Genomic DNA, 18523 nt, shown 5'->3' with positions numbered 1-18523 from the left:
CCTATGCTTATCTTTAGTGACACTCCGATTTCTAGGCAAAATGATATATCTCTTTTGGGGATTACCCTGACTTCTAATCTCTCTTGGCACAAGCACATTACAAATATTGCTTCCTCTGCATCTAAAAAACTTGGTTTTCTCTTTTGCTCTTGGCATTACTTTTCTTCCAAACAGCTGCTCACTCTGTATAAATCGCAAATCCGCCCTGCCATAGAATATTGTTGCCACATCTGGGGTGGTGCCCCCAAAACCTCTCTCAGGCTTCTTGATTCCATTCAGAAGAGGGCTGTTAGGTTAATTAATGATTCATCTCTAACAGAGTCTCTCCACTCGCTTTCTCATAGACGTACTGTTTCTGCTGCATGCCTCTTCTACAGATACTTCCATGGGCACTGTTCTTCTGAATTGGCGTCTATAGTTCCCGCTCTCTCTTTCAAAACAGTCCAAACACATGCCGCCACCAGCCAACATCCATTTACTGTCCAACTTCAAACCCACAGAACCAACTTTTCATCTTCCTCATTTATTCATTCAACTGCCGTTTTCTGGAACAACCTTCCTTCATACATATTTCCTGAAAATTACAATCTACAGAAGTTCAAGTCCAATGTCAACAAATATCTTCTTTCGTCTTCTGAACCTCCAACCCAAGCATGGTACTAAGTACTATAGGTTCTAATACCTCTCGTGTTTGGGGTTCACATAAAAAAAAAAAAAAAAAAAACAATGGGGGTGATCTTACTAAGAAAGGCTTCAGTTCTTCAAATTCAGCACCTGGAGACTAAACACTTGCAAGGAGATCTGATTGTGGTGTTTAAGGCTTTGAATAGATTGAGCAAGCTTAATGCTGGGGATTCTTCCCTTTGCTCAGACTACACACAAGAGGGGGCAATTCAAACTGAGTGAGGACTGTTGTAAAATAGATGTGTGGAAGTTTGCTTTTAGCCAGTGAGTGGTTGATTGCTGGAACAAAATTAAATTCCATCTGTTGTTTTGGAAGTTGATAGCTTAAATAAATTCAAGAATGAACTTTGACACACTACTAGAGGGAATAGATAGGTGAAATGGGAAGTATGTTTTTTATTTTATTTTTTGTCTGATACTGTATAAGCCTGCTTTCTTGCATTATATGCCATTACTAACCTAATGCTCCATAATGTATAATATTAATTACCAGCATAGATGTTTAGACCTCATTAAGTTGTAGATTTTCTATAAAACTTGTGAATATGTAGCAAATAATAATAGACAACATCTTTATAAGGCCTGGGATGATCATTAGTGAATTTAAAATATCAATTCTGGGTAGAACATTAAGTATAATTGAATGTCGTAGCAAACTTTTCAAGGGTTCACACCACTCTCATGATCCACAGGGAACATGATGTTTCTTTCAGCTCTGTCAATGCAAGCAGATAAAAATGGAAAAATTATGATTAGAAAGCAATTATGAATTTAGAGTATGCTTTGGCAAAAACAGCTGTACGACACTATGGACTGAGTGTCAATGTATTAATAAATAGAATACTAGAATGTGTGTTGTAAACTAAATAACTAATTATAAATTACATTTTATATAATGACGTGTATATGGCCAAAATATTATTATGATGAAATTTTAAAAAAACTTACAATGCTCAGTTATGTGGGAGCAAAGCCCATCCTCCGATGTGAGGCCCTGGAAATATTACAGGAGTATGTTAGTAGGAAGAGAAGCGAGACAGTTTAATAATGCATAGTACATGCTATAGGAAGAGGAATCAACTTGAGGATGTGAGGGGTGAAAAAAAAATAAATGATTCAAAGTAGAAGAGAAGATTGCAAAGGACAGAAAGAATGCTGAACTGACCTCCCAGATTGTCATAATAGCAGGTCAGCAGAAGAAATTTATATAAAGAAAAGAATTTTTTTTTTTTTTTTATGAAAACCCCAAACACCAAAGGTATAACACTAAGTACCATGTGTGGGTTGAAAAGTTGAGAAGACTGAAGAAGGCACTTGTTGACATTAGACTTAAATTTCTGTAGACTAATTTTCAGGAAATACATGTACCTGTGGATTTTTGGTAACTAAATTTAGCAAAAATCCACAACTTAGATGTCTAAACATCAATGCAGGTATGCAGGTAATTAGTATTACACTATATATATAATTGTTATCATATTGATTGCATATATTATTACATTGTTTAAATCATTACTATATTTCATATTCTTTAAGCTTTCAGCATTTACCCTTCTTATACTTCCACTTTACTTTCCTTAGTTCTTCTATGTTGGCAACCTGCACAATGAACATTTCTGATTAATATTATAACATCGAAATTTTTAATACATTATTATACTTAAACTAGCACTCTTCATTAGCATCTCAGTGCTTGAAAGTGTTGGTCCATATCCTACTTTCACCTTTCAGTTAATATACATCCACTCGTATAGTAACCATTTATCTTTAACTATTTCCATCGATAATGACAACTCATATTATATATATACAGCGTTCTCCCCAGAAAATTTTGCCAGCCAGGTGGCATTATGAAGTATCTGGGTAAAGAAGTATAATACTTTGCAATATTATAAAATTTTCTGTTGTTTATAAATGTGACTAAAGTGATCCAGAGTATAAAGTGATCCAGAGTATTTAGGGCTAAAGCCTCAGGTTGCAAAAAAGTCTAGACTATGTATAAGTTAAGTGCGACAGCATCATTAATACACAGCCAGATGTTTTTCGCAACCTGAGGCTTTAGCCCTAAACGTTTTATAGTCTAAACACATCATACGCCATTAGGCATCTCTCATATTGTGGAGTTATACTTCATAACTGTTTTGCCATCATTGCATCACTTGGGTACCTACCCACCCACCAAAGAAGGGCCAAACAGCCCTGAATGACACCAGGGGGAGCCTGATGATGTCCGGAGTTTCCAAGAATAGGTAACAACAGTCTTCTCCACTGGGGAAGTGTTGCCTATTCGAGGAGTTTATGAGTTTTTGAGTGGTGAGTTGAAGGAGTTACTGTCCCTTTCATTCTTCTACACCATTTCTTTTCTTCTTCCACTCCTACTATTACTTTCCCTCTACCTTTTTGCTTTTCTAAATCTAATAGGGACAACTGGATAGCCGAGTTATTATCCACACAAATACAAAATAGCCCTGAAACAGTGCCGTTTGGGTGGTGGTATCTATCTGAGAATAAGTAACATTAGACTTCTCCTCAGGTGAAGTGTTACTTATTTGAAGTAGTACAATATCATGGCAACTTGTTGTGAAGGTATTCACAATATGAGATATAACTTAAAACGATGCCGCCTTGCAAATATTCTGTTAATTCAGATTTGGCTGTGTATTAATGATGTTATCCCACTTAACTTATACATACATAGTCTAGACTTTTTCACAACCTGAGGATTTAGCCCTAAACGCTTGATAGTCTAAACACATCAAACACCATTAGGCATCTCTCATATTGTGGAGTTATACTTCATAACTGTTTTGCCATCATTGCATCACTTGAGTACCTACCCACCCACCCACCCACCGAAGAAGGGCCAAATAGCCCTGAAACCAGGGGGTGCCTGATGATGTCCGGAATTTCCAAGAATAGGTAACAACAGCCTTCTCCACTGGGGAAGCGTTGCCCATTTGAGGAGTTTATGAGTTTTTGAGTGGTGCGAGTTGAAGGAGTTACTGTCCCTTTCATTCTTCTACACCATTTCTTTTCTTCTTCCACTCTTACTATTACTTTCCCTCTACCTTTTTGCTTTTCTAAGTCTAATAGGGACAAGTGGATAGTCGAGTTATTATCCCACACAAATACAAAATAGCCCTGAAACGGTGGTAGTATCCATCTGAGAATAAGTAACATTAGTCTTCTCCTCAGGTGAAGCGTTACTTATTCGAAGTAGTGCAATATCATGGCAACTCATTGTGAAGGTATTCACAATATGTGATATAACCTAAAATGATGCTGCCTTGCAAATATTCTGTGATCCAGAGTGAAAATTAATTGCATAATTTAACATATACGCTACTGTCACATTGACCTCGATCGCATAGTATGTTCGAATTAATACTGATCGAGAGCAGTGAGTAGACCATACAATACTGTGAGAAATCACTTAAATTTTAGCAGGATGGTCAGTTAAATTCACTAGGCATCCATTCAATAGGTCCTGGGGAGAACACTGATATATATACACAGCAACAAAAGAAGGAGGGTTGAACTGAAGAAGGAAGACATTCCTAAAATAATTTAGAAGAAAAGCCAATTAACATAAATTTAACAGCCCTCCAAGAAATTGAACTGTGTGAAATATCACTATATTTTTTCAGCCTTTCTCTCATGATGCTATAGTCACATTACTTGTTTCCTTTATATTCGCTTCTTAACTGACTTACCATTCTACTAACTTATTCTTAATTATTCTTACCATTCTACTAACTTATTCTTAATTTACATATTTCAATTTGTGTTATATTCTGGAACATAGTAGGATATGCTTTACAGCTACAGATGCTTGTCTTACTACTATCCTTATTTATTTTCTTCCTTTATTCTTTTTTTTTTTTTTTTTTTTTTTTACTATTCAGTTAAATAAATATTTTATTTTTCATTACACAAACACATACACACCCTGTTTAAATCTATAAAATGTTTACTATATAAAAAACATTAATAATACTCACCACTCGATCCACAAATTTTGAAAACTCTTTTATGAGAATTGTCTTTATCATATCTGGATCAGCAATCAAAAGTACAGGACGCATTCCATAATAGTAGCTAGAGAGTTATAAAACTATTCTAATAGTTACACTCCATATTTATAGCTAAATTTATAAATTACATTTTGGATCATTTATGGATAACTTGATATAAAGACTACAGTGGTACCTCGGTATACGTCCTTAATCCGTTCCAGATCCTTGGACTTATACCAAACAGGACGTATACCAAACGAATTTTTCCCATAAGAAATAAAGGGAAAATGATTAATCCATTCCCATGAAAAAAAATCCTATTGTTATTGGCATATTATACAATGTCCCTGATCTTTGTTTGGTAACCGATTTCACCCCCTTCACAACGCTAGCAGATTTAATAACGTCTTTGTTTTTCACAATCGTAGTTACCGTCATTCTCAGCATACAGTATGCAGCAGCCAAGTCCCGGATATGCATGCCACCTTCACACTTATCAACAATCTCTTTTTTCACCTCCGTGGTGATCCTGCCCCATTTTCTTCGTTGCTTGGCTCTTCTCATTAACTTTCTTAGAACTCATGGTTAATGAATTTACAAAACATTTACGTGAAAAAACACAAAATCGCGTGAAAATTCACGGAGAGTTATAGCGCGGGCTGTTCACTGAATGGTAGAAACTGTCGTACTGACACTTGTGGGCAGTTGTGGCAGAGGTGCCAGATCTTACCCCCTCTTCAAAAACTGAATTCAGTCGATCGAGGACATAAGCGCGTCCTCGATCGACTGAACGAGGACACGCTTACGTCCTCGGTCGGTTTTATTTGGAAAGCCGAGTGAGGACGGGTGCATGTACTTTGCTAGCATCCGTCCTTGGTCGGCTTTTATTCGGTTTTTGGAGAGGGGGTAAGATCTGGTATCTGAGTCATGGCTTTGTCTTGAGAGAGGTAAACAAGGGTAGCGTGCGCGGTGTCGTGACTCATTTTGACACACGCGAGTCATATTCCAAACAAAGGTCATATACCAAACAAAAGTTTTCACGTCCAAACAGGACGTATATCAAGTTGGACTTATTCCAAAGCATACGTATACCGAGGTACCACTGTATTTGCAAATCTGATAAATGTAAGAATCAGTAAATTTTATGATAAAATTGAATAAACTTTTTGGCTATATGGTGACCAACTGCAAGGTATAAAATTCAACTTTTCAACACAACATAAATATTCACAATTCCAGAATTCTTTTTGTTCGGGGTTAAAAAAAAAAAAAAAAAAAGTTTTTCCTCATTGATTTTCATTAACGAGAAAAATTGCATGTGTTTTTCACCCTAACCCTGCACTTCTATTAATGTATTAAATAACTACTACTAATTTCATTAATATTATTAAACCTCAGTTATAGTGTATAAGCCCATTAGTAAATACAGACTTTCAGAAATGAAAAGTGGAACAAAAATTTTTCACCTTAGCCGAAACTATGAAGAAAATTAAATATATTATGGAGATTATATATTTAATTATATTATATATTATATATAAATATATTATATTAGTCTATGGAGAAAATTAAATATATTACACTCTTCTTTCAGTAAATATAAAAATTCTGCTGCTGCTTTTGTAATTATTTTATGCAAAATAACAATATAATATAATATAATATGAAATAAGCAAAATAAGCAATGTTTGATCCTTGAGGTTGTCACAGACATTCTCTCAAGTAATTCATTTTTAATGCCACTAAACACTGACTCAAGACTGCATATACAGTGAAACTTCTCCTAACGGACACCTCTCGTTAACAGACATCTCTCTACAACGGACATTTTCAAATTCCCCAACTCACCTCCATTGGTTTTAACGTGTTTTCAGCTTCTGTCTAGCGGACATTCTCTGTAACGGACACGGACAGGCAATCTGCACTGTTTCGTTTAGATTAGCACTTAATTTGATCTCCCCATAATGGACTGCGGGAGAGATCATGGCCCTTTTTCTAGGAACTTTTCTTCCACATATTGCCTCAATCTATTTTCTATTTCCGATTCTCTGAATTTTATCAAGGTTTACGTCGCGGTTGTAAACCCTTTTTCAAGAATTTTTAAGGCACGTGTAAAACTTCTGATGAATTCGGTGTGTGCAGGGGGCGGAGTGAATTTGGTCGGCCTTTCGACTTTTGAGTTTGAGTTTTCAGTTTTGTTCAGTGTCGTGTGAAGTGCACAATGTCTTCTCGTAAACATTTAACTTTAAAAGATAAAGTCGAACTCATTAATGCGTATGATCGGCAAAAAAAATAATGTTCGCAATCTCACTGCAAAATTCAAAATCGGGAAGACGCAGGTAAGCGACATCCTAAAGAAAAAAAAATGAACTGCTCAAACAATTTTGGCAACACGGAAATGATCACGTTCAAAAATCATTCCCGAAAACTGTTGGACTTCAAATTGACAATGTTATGTATGAGTGGTTTTGTCGCGCACATGCTAAAAAAATTCCCATTAATGGGCCTATTATTAGGGGAAAGGCTTTGGAAGTTGCGAAATCTATGGGAGTAAATGAGTTCAAAGCTTCTGTGGGATGGCTAGACAAGTTCAAAACTCGGCATAAAATTTCTTGGAAAACCGTAAGTGGTGAAGGTGGATCTGTTGATACTGGGGTTGTAACAGAGTGGACCGTCAAATTGGAAGAGTTATGTCGTGATTTTGAAGCTAAAGATATTTACAACTGTGACGAAACAGGGTTGTTTTTTAAAGCTCTTCTTGAAAAAAACAATGAGTCGAAAGAACGAAAAGTGCCAGGGCGGAAAAATTTCTAAGGAACACTTGACTGTACTATTGTGCACAAATATGCTGGGAGACTTTGAACAACCTCTTGTTATAGGAAAACCACAAAATCCTCGTTGTTTCAAGGGCATAAAGTTGAATCTTTTGGATGTTGACTGGAAGTCTAATAAAAAAGCGTGGATGACACGAGATATCATGAGCGAATGGATAAGTTACTTTAACCAAAACATGATTCGTCAAAACAGAAAAATTATTCTTTTCATGGATAATGCTGCATCTCACCCGCACATTGAATTGTCCAACATTCAAATCGTTTTTCTGCCACCAAACACATCTGCAGAGTGTCAGCCCTTGGATCAAGGGATAATAAAAAATTTTAAACTTCACTACAGAAAATGTGTTTTAAGACATCTCATTGCAAACATGAACGATGTAACATGTGTGAGTGACCTTGCAAAGAAAATCAGCATCCTAGATGTGATTCAATGGATTTCCTCTTCAGTAAACACAATTAGAAAACAAACTGTCGTGAACTGTTTTGTAAAGTCTGGCTTCTCAAACGCAAAAATTGAAGTTGTGAACAGCAATGTGGAGCACCAAGAAGAACAAGAACTTCAACATCTATTGATAATGTACAATACTTCCGCTACAAGTGACCCTGGCTATAAAGATATAGACTCAAACCTCACTACAGAAGATGGTGCTCTAGATATCAACGACATTATCATCGATATTTTTCAAGAAGTTCCTCATGAGGATGAAGAAATGGCAGGAGGTCATTCTGTTGAAGAACATATTAACGACGAACCACAGATGAAAATAGAAGAAGCGCTCATACAAATCAATCGTTTAAAAATGTTTTTCGCTGCTGAAGAAGATACTGAAGGACTTTCGATGGTTTCTTCACTCCAAACAAATGTTGAAAACAAAATTATCAGCCGGAAGAAGGTGCAGAAGAAAATAAGTGATTACTGTATGTATTTTTCTTAAGATAAAGTCATAATATGCATAACACAATTGTATGTATATTATTTACAAAAATATTGTGCAAAATCTGTATATAATTTAATTTAATTTTACATTAAACGTTTTAACGATTTTTCTTTATCTCTTGTGTATGTAATTGTATATTATTTACAAAAAAAAAAGTTCAAAATCTATATATTTTAATTTAATTTTACATTAAATGTTTAACGATTTTTCTTTCTTTCTTTTTTTTTCTCCCTCAGACTTCTTGTTAGCGGACACTTCTCTCTAACGGACAGATTTTCATTCCCCATGGCTGTCCGTTAAAGGGAAGTTTCACTGTATAAAACTTTATTAACAATAAAATATACTATAAAAATATAAAAGTATATTCAAAAACTGCAATTAAAATGAAGTAAAAATAAAATATGTTACAATAATAAAATCACTAAAAATCACTAAAAAGATTAAAATCACTTAATACCACTATACAAGAGTTTTCGGCAGCAATAGCTGCCTTCATCAGCTGAAATGGTTACAGGCTCTCCAAGAATATATATATATATATATATATATATATATATATATACCTAATTCTATCCCAGCAGGTTCGCAATGCCACTACGGCACATTGAGCATTACTAAACTTCCCGTACACTGGAACCGGAAGCTTGGAAAACCCAGGGTCCTGAGCTGGATATCATCATTCTTCTCTTTCTTGCTGATTCCCTTTTACTTCTGACTTCTCACTCTCTCTCTCACTCAGGGTAATACAGGAATTTTTTTTTTTTTTTTTTGGCTAGTGCAGCATAAGCCTCAGGCTTCCTTGCACCATATGGCTAATAATAATAAGAATAAGAAATAAGAATAAGAACAGACCATTCTAAACCGCTCATCCCTTTGGAGCTGTTTCTGGTTCCAGTGTACGGGAAGTCAGTAATGCTCATGTGCCGTAGTGGCGTCACGGACCTGCTGAGATAGAATTAGGTATATATATTTATTGTTGGATAGCACGTAACCATTTCAGCTGATGAAGGCAGCTGTTGCTGCCGAAAGCTCTTGTATAGTGGTTTTAAGAGATTTTAATCTTTTTAGGGATTTTTAGTGATTTTATTATTGTAACATACATTTTATTTTTACTTTATTTTAATTTCAGTTTTTGAATATATTTTTATAGTATATTTTATTTTATTTTATTGTAAATAAAGTTATATATGCAGTCTTGAGTCAGCGTTTAGTGGCATTAAAAATGAATTATCGAGTTCCTGACTCCAGAGGCCTTTTTAATGAATGCTCTCAAGTATGACAAGCTGTGCTTGCTACCTGGGAGTCTAGTGGACCATATTTTAACAAAGTACAGTCATTCTGGTACAACCAAATCCTCTGCTTGCAACTTCACAATGGTGAGACTATGAGTAAACCTGGGTATAACCCCCATGTAAAAAAAAAATGTAAAGTGCAGCCATTATCAACCCACTGCAGGATGGAAGCCTCCTCAACAATTCATGCTGAGGGAAAATGGACCATAATCTGCCACGCTGGTCCGGTGCGGGTTGGCAGATCGACCGTATTCAGCAGTCAGGGGCTTGAACCCCTGTCTACTCAAAGAGCGTATGCTACTGCACTCCGGCTCCTGACCACTCGGCTACGGAGTCATCGTATGTGCAAATCCTGAAATATGGCACCTAGAATTGCTTGGTGACACAAAGAACAGTGACATTCTTTCATGGGATGAATACCAGCTATCATAGAGTAGATGGAAGGTTTTGAGATAGTTTAAGACTTGTCAGTTACTGAATTTCCCTAATACTTTGGGAGGAGTTGAGGTAGGTACATTGGAGCAATAATTGGATGGGAAGAATTTTTCACTCTTTTTATGCACTCATTGGATATGAGCAAATTTCAAAGCAGAAGGAAAAACAGCGTACAAAAGACAACACAGAACAGGAGAAAGCTCAGTAGCAAAAGTTTTAAGACTAAGTAGAGAAATTCCATCAGAACCTGGTGTTTTTTTTGGCATAAAGATTGGTCGAATTCTAACATACAGGTAACCCTCATATAACATGGTAATTAAGTTCCTATAAAATCTCATGTAATGTGAAACTGTGTTATACGGGAGTAAGACCCAGTACAAAAGTGGGATTATGTTCCACAAGCTAACATAAATACATCGATTTTGTTTTAACTATCAGAAACTTAATTTTTATTAAAAATTAATAATAACTGAACAAACGTCTTACATACTGTGATACATATTTGTAGTGTTTCCATGCAGGAATTCCTTCTTGGCATTTCTCGGGAAATTTATGTGCTTTTCAAAAATCCTGAGAAAAATCAGTTGAGAGATCGGAAAAAAGTATTATAATTCTACTGCGAGAATTAAAGCTTAACAATCAACACAGAGACGTTACTGGTTCGAAGGAACCCACTGACATCATCGAAAGCAAGAGCAGTAAATGCTGATACGCAGAGTGGAAGGTTAACTTAACCTTCCACTTCCAGAAGGAACCAGAGTGGAAGGTTAACTTAGCCTTCCATTTCCAGTTGACTTCAGGAAATGTCGACCTTAACCTGGTTAAGGTCGACATTTCCGGGAATCGGATAGGAGCACTTAGGAGAGAAGCAGTTGCAATCTAATCAGTCAGTCCTCCTTGTAACTGTTGCCTTGTTATAAAAGTGTGTTCGTTGCCTTGTTATAAAAGTGTGTTCGTGAATCATCCTTGCAAATAAAATTAATATATGTTTATATGCAGAGTATACTTTATACAAATCCTATGAGTGGTATTCTAAGAAATAAGTTTTGGAAACAAAATAAGTTCTTAAATTGGCAATTTCAACACGTGATTCTGTGTAGTGCTGTTAACCTTGTTAGGAGATCTGAATGTTACATTATACAAATACTTCCCAATAATGTTCGCTGGCATTTTCCAGTGTTTTTCGCGATGGGCTACAGTTCTTTGTAAATACTACTAACTTAATATTTCTTATTTATCAAATAATTTTTTTTTTTTTTTAGATATCTATAATAATGAGTAAAGAGTATGAAGAATGTTGGAAGTATTTTATGAAAGGTAAAGGAAATCAATCAGCTCGTTGCCACATATGTTTTAAATCATTGCAATGTAAAGCATCATCGACTAGTGGACTTCATAGGCATCTTTGAACATATTTATGGCATGAAAAGGACAAAAAAATCTGAAAATAATCCTGATGAGCCAATGCCTACTACTTCTAAGAAACAATGCACAATTTTACAATATGTCAAAGGACGTGAGTCACAAGATTTAGAAAAAATGGCAAGCAAACTTGCAGCAGCAGATGGATTATCTATCAATGTAATCTCAAAGAGTGAATTTATCGGGGCAAGTTTCTTTTGGCAACTGCAGTCCTAGCAAAGGACTGCAGTTGCCAAAAGGTCCATCATCAGTTATGGCATTAATACATAACCATTACAGTAAAAAAGAACAAGTGTACATTGAGAAATTTGGTGCTTTCAAACATGAAAATAAGAAAATGAACATTTGCATAGAGGAATGGACCAGTTATGGAAAAATTCAGAAAGTTATCACCAACTATTCAGCAGTTATGTTACAATCATGCACTTCACCTTTCTGTAACGAAAGTGTTTTACATCAAAAAGTTAAAGCATCAAAAGCGAATACGATGCAGATTCTGAATACGAGAAAGATGAAAGCAATGACGCTGATTCATATAACATAGCTGGAACTGATCAGTATGATCTGCAAGATGATGTCTCTCCAGCAATTTTTAGTATAAGAAAAAATTGTAAAACTAAATATATTTCTTGATGATATGTCAGAGTATGAAAAAGGCTGTTTAAGCATGGGTAATACATCTCCATCATTTCTACTACAAAATGTCAAAGAGTACGAAAAAGAAGATATAATAAAATGATGCATGCATACTACCTAGGTAGTAGAAATGATGGAGATGCATTACCAATGCTTAACCAGCACTTTTCATACTCTGACATTTCATCAAGAAATATATTTAGATTAAACCATTCACACCATCAAGCATCTCTCATATTGTGGTTATACTTCATAACTGGGTGGTCACTATTGCAACAGGGTACCTTCCCACCCACCGATGATGAAGCCAACCAGCTTTGAAATGGTGCCATCTGGGTGGTGGTGCCCATCTGAGAATAAGTAACAGTAGTCTTCTCTACCAGAGAAACGTTACTTATTCAAAGTAGTGCAATAACTAGACAACTCATTGTGAAGGTATTCACAATATGAGATATAATAAAACAATGCATGCATACTACCGGGGTAGTAAAAATCATGGAGTTGCATTACCCATGCTCAAACAGCCGTTTTCGATTGTACAACTGTTTAAATATTCTCCAGCGAGAATTTTCCTTTTGCAGCAGGAAATAATCGAGAGTGAAATAATATAACTACAAGTCATTTTGGACTGTAAAACAGGCTGGAACACATTAGAAAGAATGATCGATATATTTTTAAAGATCCTAAACCCGGTAAAAATTGTTTTACTACAGCTGAAGCTCGATCACTTATGGAAAGATGAATATGGAAAGGTTACAGAGCAATAAAAAGTACTGAAGCCTATAACAGCTACAAGGTGATATGTAATAGAGCCACAGAAAAGGTTCGACAGGCAAAGGCAGTTTATGAGAAATCACTAACAAACAGAGGGGGTATAAAGAAATCACTAGCAAAGAGGGGGGATAAAGAATTCTTCACATATATAAATGCCAAGAAGAGCAGGACAAACCAGATCGGACCTTTACATAAGGGAAAGGGGATAGTATTAAATACACCAGCTGCCGTTGCAGATGAACTCAACAGTTATTTTGCATCGATATTTACAAATGAAAAACCTTTTGTGGCAATGGGAAATTGTGGGAGCGAAGTTAAAAAATATGTAATTAATGATATTGAAATTTCACAAAATTATTTAATGAAAAAGCAGGATGGCTTCAGGGCAGGAGGCAGAGGGTTGTGATAAATGGCTATTCCTCAGATTGGGTTGATGTAAGAAGTGGGGTTCCCCAAGGATCAGTATTAGGATCATTGTTGTTTTTAATTTTCATAAACGACATCGATGAAGGGATAGAGGGGGTGAGGTCTAAATTTGCAGGTGATGTTAAAATTGGTAGAGTACTTAATGATCACTGTCAAGCTGAGCTTCTTCAGAGAGAGCTAGATAGACTTCAGGAATGGTCAGAAAAACGGCAGCTATGCTTTAATCCAACAAAGTGTAAGGTATTACACCTGGGAAACAGTAATCCCAAAATAACTTATTCACTTGGTGGAGTTCAACTAAACCCAATACTGGAGGAAAGGGACTTGGGCGTTATGATACGGTCAGACATGAAATTCTCTGAGCATTGTAAACAGGTTGCAAGGAAGGCCCATTGTGTCCTATCGATGATCTATCAAACTTTTGCAAGTAGAGATAGGGACGTGATAATCCCATTATATAAGGCTTTTGTTAGACCACACTTAGAATACTGTGTTCAAGTATGGAGATCGCACCTGAAAGACATCGAGCTTCTTGAAAGGGTGCAAAGACGGGTAACTCGCCTGGTGAGATCGGCAAAAAGGCGTCCTTATGAAGAAAGACTTCAAATATGTGGGTTGCAGAATTTGGAAACTAGACACCTTGGAGGAGATTTGATTGAGGTGTTGAGTGGCTCTGAGAGGAATCATTAAAATGAATGAGGATGAAATTTTCAAGATTATAAATGATGCTAGAACTAGTGGATATAAATTCAAGTTACAGGGGGAAATGTTTAGATTGGACTGCAGGAAGTTTTATTTTACCCAGCGAGTTATAAATTACTGGAATAAGTTGCCTTCATGGGTGGTAGAGGCCGACAGTTTGGGGAAATTCAAAGGTCATCTGGATAGTACTTTCGGGTAAGGGAAGCGCATAGGATGATAGGTTTAATTTCCTTTTTTTTTATTAATTATTATTATTTTTTATTTTTTATTTTTTTTTGGCTGGTGCAGCATAAGCCATAGGCTTTCTTGCACCAGGCAGCCATTACTAATACTAATATTATGAAATTGCTAGAGATATGTTAAATTGCTAAAAACCTGTTAGATTAGCAGTTGAGGCATTAAGTAATCATGATGCAAATCTTCTAAAAAGCAAAGGAATTTTTAAGAGTCTTTTTAGTAATTTGGAAAAACAGAATTATGCTTTGAGCAGTATGCTTTTAAAAGAAATTAAAAATGAATTGCTTAAATGCAAAAATAAAGATCTAGTATTCCTCATTAAATATTTAAGCAATGTTAGTTGTTTATATGATGTTAGTTGTTAGATGTTGGTATATCAGGCTTAATTTCCAAGTTTTCAGATGATACGAAGGTCAGCAGGGTTGTTAATGCCAATAATGACAGTACGCTGCTGCAACAGGATCTAGAAAGTTGAGCAGATGGGCTGAGAGGTAGCAACTGAAGTTTAACATTGACAAATGTAAAGTACTGCATATGGGAAGCAGTAAACCCAGAGTAGCGTATCAACTGTGTGGTACTACACTGACAGTGGTAGAGAGTGAAAAGGACCTGGGGTAATTATGCAGGCAGATATGAAGTTTTCTGAGAAGTGCAGACGGTCTGCAAGAGTAGCTGATGGTGTCTTGTCAATGATATACAGGAATATTTCTAGCAGGGATAAGGAGGTGATTATCCCCTTGTATAAGGCAATGGTCAGGCCACACCTTGAGTAATGTATATATATATCATTTTAAGAAGGATATAGAGCTGTTGGAATGAGTATAGAAAAGGGCAACAAGATTAGTGAATGGAACAAAGGGTTGCTCTTACGAAGAAAGGCTTAAGTTTTGGAAATTACAGTGGCTGGAGACTAGGCACCTGCGAGGTGATCCGATTGAAGTGTATAAAGCCTTGAATGGTTTGAGCATGCTCAATGCTGATGGGAATCTTCCTCATGCTCAGAATAATTGCCTGAGAGGGCATAAATTCAAATTGAGGAAAGACAGTTGTAGGATAGATGTGCGGAATTTTTTGCGTTTAGTTAGCGGATGGTTGATTGCTGGAACAAACTTCCATCTATCATTGTAGAAGTTGATAACTTAAACAGATTTAGGCAGAACTAGACAAACATTTGGAGCGAGTGGATGGGTGAAATGAAAAGGGTGTGTGTGTGTGTGTGTGTGTGTGTGTGTGTGTGTGTGTGTGTGTGTGTGTGTGTGTGTGTGTGTGTGTGGTTTTTTTTTTTTTTTCTTTTTGACTGATGCTATATAAGCTTGCTTTCTTGCATCATGTGCTAATGCTAATGCTAATATGAGGTGGAAATGGATGACTTTTTTTGCTTTGGCAAACAAGAATAAAATAGGCAATTGGCAAACTCATTAATGGAAAGACCTTTTAAAGGAAAATGTGCTTTAACAGAAGAAATACAAAGAGAAGATGTGAATGTTGTAATGTGATGTGAATTCCTTGGACTCAGGGGAGGTCCCCATGTTCTGGAGGTGTGCAAATGTATCACCAATTCACCAAGAGGGGGGGGGGGTTCAAAACGTGACACAGTTAACTATAGACCTGTTAGTTTCACTTGTATTCTGGGAAAAATAATGGAATCACTGGTAAAGAAGCATTGCAGGATTATCTAGACTGCAGTAATAGTTAAGACACAGCATGGGTTTGTTAAAGGGAGGTCTTTTCTGACCAATTTGATTGGATACTATGATGTGGCCAGAAAGGAACTGAATGCCAAAAATAATTTTGATATCATATACTTGGATTTCTGGAAAGCTTTTGATACTGTTGCACATGGAAGACTGCTGTACAAACTGGAGAGGTATGGCATTAAGGGTAAGTTGCTACAATATATCAGATATATCAGGTTTAAAGTGCAAGTTTCCAGTTGATACAAAGGTTGTCAGGGTTGTTAACGACAGCAAAGACAGTCTGCTACTCCAACTAGATCTAGATAAGTTGGGCAAATGGGCTGAGAAGTGGCAACAGAAGTTTAACAGTGACAAATGCAAAGTACTGCATATGGGTAGCAATAATCCAAGAGAAATGTACCAATTGTACACTCAGGGAAGGTACTACACTCAGGGAAGTGGAAAGTGAAAAAGACCTGAGGGTAATTGTGCAGTCATAAATGAAGCTTGCTCAGCAGTGCAGATGGGCTGCCAGGGCAGGTCATGGAGCCTTGTCAATGATATATAGGAATTTTGCTAGCAGGGACAGGGAAGTTGTTGTTGTTTTTGGTTTTTAGGAGCATTAGCAACTAAGGCCATATTGCTCCGAGGATATGCGGTGGTCATTCCCTGACCTTTCCGCATCCTCCGTATTTGGTGGTGACGGGTTCGAACACCGGTCTAATCAAGAAGCGTGTGCTACACACTGCTGCTCCTTCCCACCTGGCTACGGAGGCACCAGACAGGGAAGTGATTATCCCGTTAAACAAGGCAATGGTCAGGCCACACCTAGAGTATTATGTACAGATCTGGAAGCCTCAGTTTAGGAAGGACATAGAGTTGCTAGAACGAGTACAAAGAAGGGCAACAAGATTGGTGAGGGGAAGAAAATGGTGCTCTTACCAAGAAAACTTAAGTTCTGAAAATTGCATCACGTGGAGAGTAGGCACCTGCGAGGTGATCTGATTGAGGTGTATAAGGCCCTGAATAGGTTGAGCAAGCTGAATGCTGATGGGATTCTTCCTCTTGCTCAGATTAAGAACCTGAGGGGGCACAGATTCAAATTGAGGAAAGACAGTTGAAGAAAATAAACAGGCATTTGGAATGAATGGAGGGGTGAAATGGGAGGGTTTTTTTTGTTTTTTTTTTGGTTGATGCTGCATAAGCTTGCTTTCTTACATCATATCCTCTACTAGTGCTAAATGTTATCCAATAGTAATAAAACTTTGAAATCTAGATGTTTTTTGCTTTAAATAGTTTTCCCCAGTTGGCACAAAACAATTTAGAAACCATTCTTTAAATAAATCAGCAGTTACCCAAGCTCTTTTATTTGTTTTCTAATATACCGAAAACGCATTTTTATTTACGCCTTTCATTGCACGAGTATTAGAGGATATGTAAACTAGCACAGGTTTTATCATGTAATCTCTTGACGCATTAATGCACATAAGTAACATTACACATTCTTTTGATGCATTAAAACCTGATGCAGTTTTCTCTTTTTTTGAAATAAATGTTCTGTTGGGCATTTTTTTCCACCAATGACCTGTCTCATCGGCATTGAAAACTTGTAGTGTGTATCCATGCTCTTCAATAATTTTTTGAAATACTTCATGGCAGAATACTTCATGGCAGATTCATTATCAGCTGATGCACTTTCCCCTTGAATTCTTATGTTATGTAATGAGAAGCGGTTTTTAAATTGCTCAAATCAACCTTTACTGACAACAAACTCCAGGTTAACAGAAGATTCTCCATTTTCTTTTAAATGATTATAAATTTTTTGAGCCTTTTGTTTAATTACATTGCCATCTAATGGGATCTGTTTTTTACTGCTATCGTCAATCCAAATAAGTGCTTTCTCCATTTTCTCAATTATTGGCACTCGGGGAAGAGTTGTTATATTTGCAGAAATGAAAGATTCTACAGCAACAGCAGTTCTAATTTTCTGTTCATTTTTCTTTACGGTTTGGATTGTTGCTTCATTTAAATTTAAACTTCTTTCAACATATAATACCTTTTCCCCTTTTTTTTAAGATGATCCAAAATTTGTATCTTTGATTCTAAAGAAATAGTTTCTTTTGAATGGTGCTTTTTTTAGATTCCAGCCCTAACTTATTTAGGCATAAGTTAGGGCTGGAATTTAATTCCTAACAAAGAAATTATTCCAATACAGTTCTTAAAAACAAAGTTTAGTAATAGATACCAAGAATAATTTATAAATGATCAAATGAATTTTTGTTTTTTTGAGAAAGAGAAGCTATGGCAGCTACAAGTGGGACCCAATACAGCTGAGGGAGCTGTGGTATAAGAATTTTGGTCTCCTCTCTGCTGATGTATGAAGTCCCTAGTTCTGAACATTCTGTGCATACTTGTAAATCCACCAATATCGAACATCTAACATTATCC

The 18523-nt window shown here is 36.3% G+C and overlaps 1 protein-coding gene across 1 annotated transcript in view; it reads right to left on the bottom strand.

The window, feature by feature from the left end:
• The window catches only part of LOC150077410 (cytochrome P450 3A24-like), a 330473-nt gene that overhangs the window by 269573 nt on the left and 42377 nt on the right, over positions 1–18523 (bottom strand). The window contains exon 3 of the mRNA XM_090385893.1: positions 4686–4782. Within this exon, the coding sequence (XP_090242019.1) occupies positions 4686–4782 (97 nt within the window). The remainder of the gene's footprint in view (positions 1–4685; positions 4783–18523) is intronic.

This window comes from Mastigoproctus giganteus, chromosome 12 (genome assembly GCF_048544385.1).
Source record: "Mastigoproctus giganteus isolate SK-2022 chromosome 12, ASM4854438v1, whole genome shotgun sequence".
In the NCBI taxonomy this organism is placed as follows: Eukaryota; Metazoa; Arthropoda; class Arachnida; order Uropygi; family Thelyphonidae; genus Mastigoproctus; species Mastigoproctus giganteus.
Note: the sequence above shows the minus strand (reverse complement) of the source record. Positions and strands in the feature narration are given on the sequence as shown.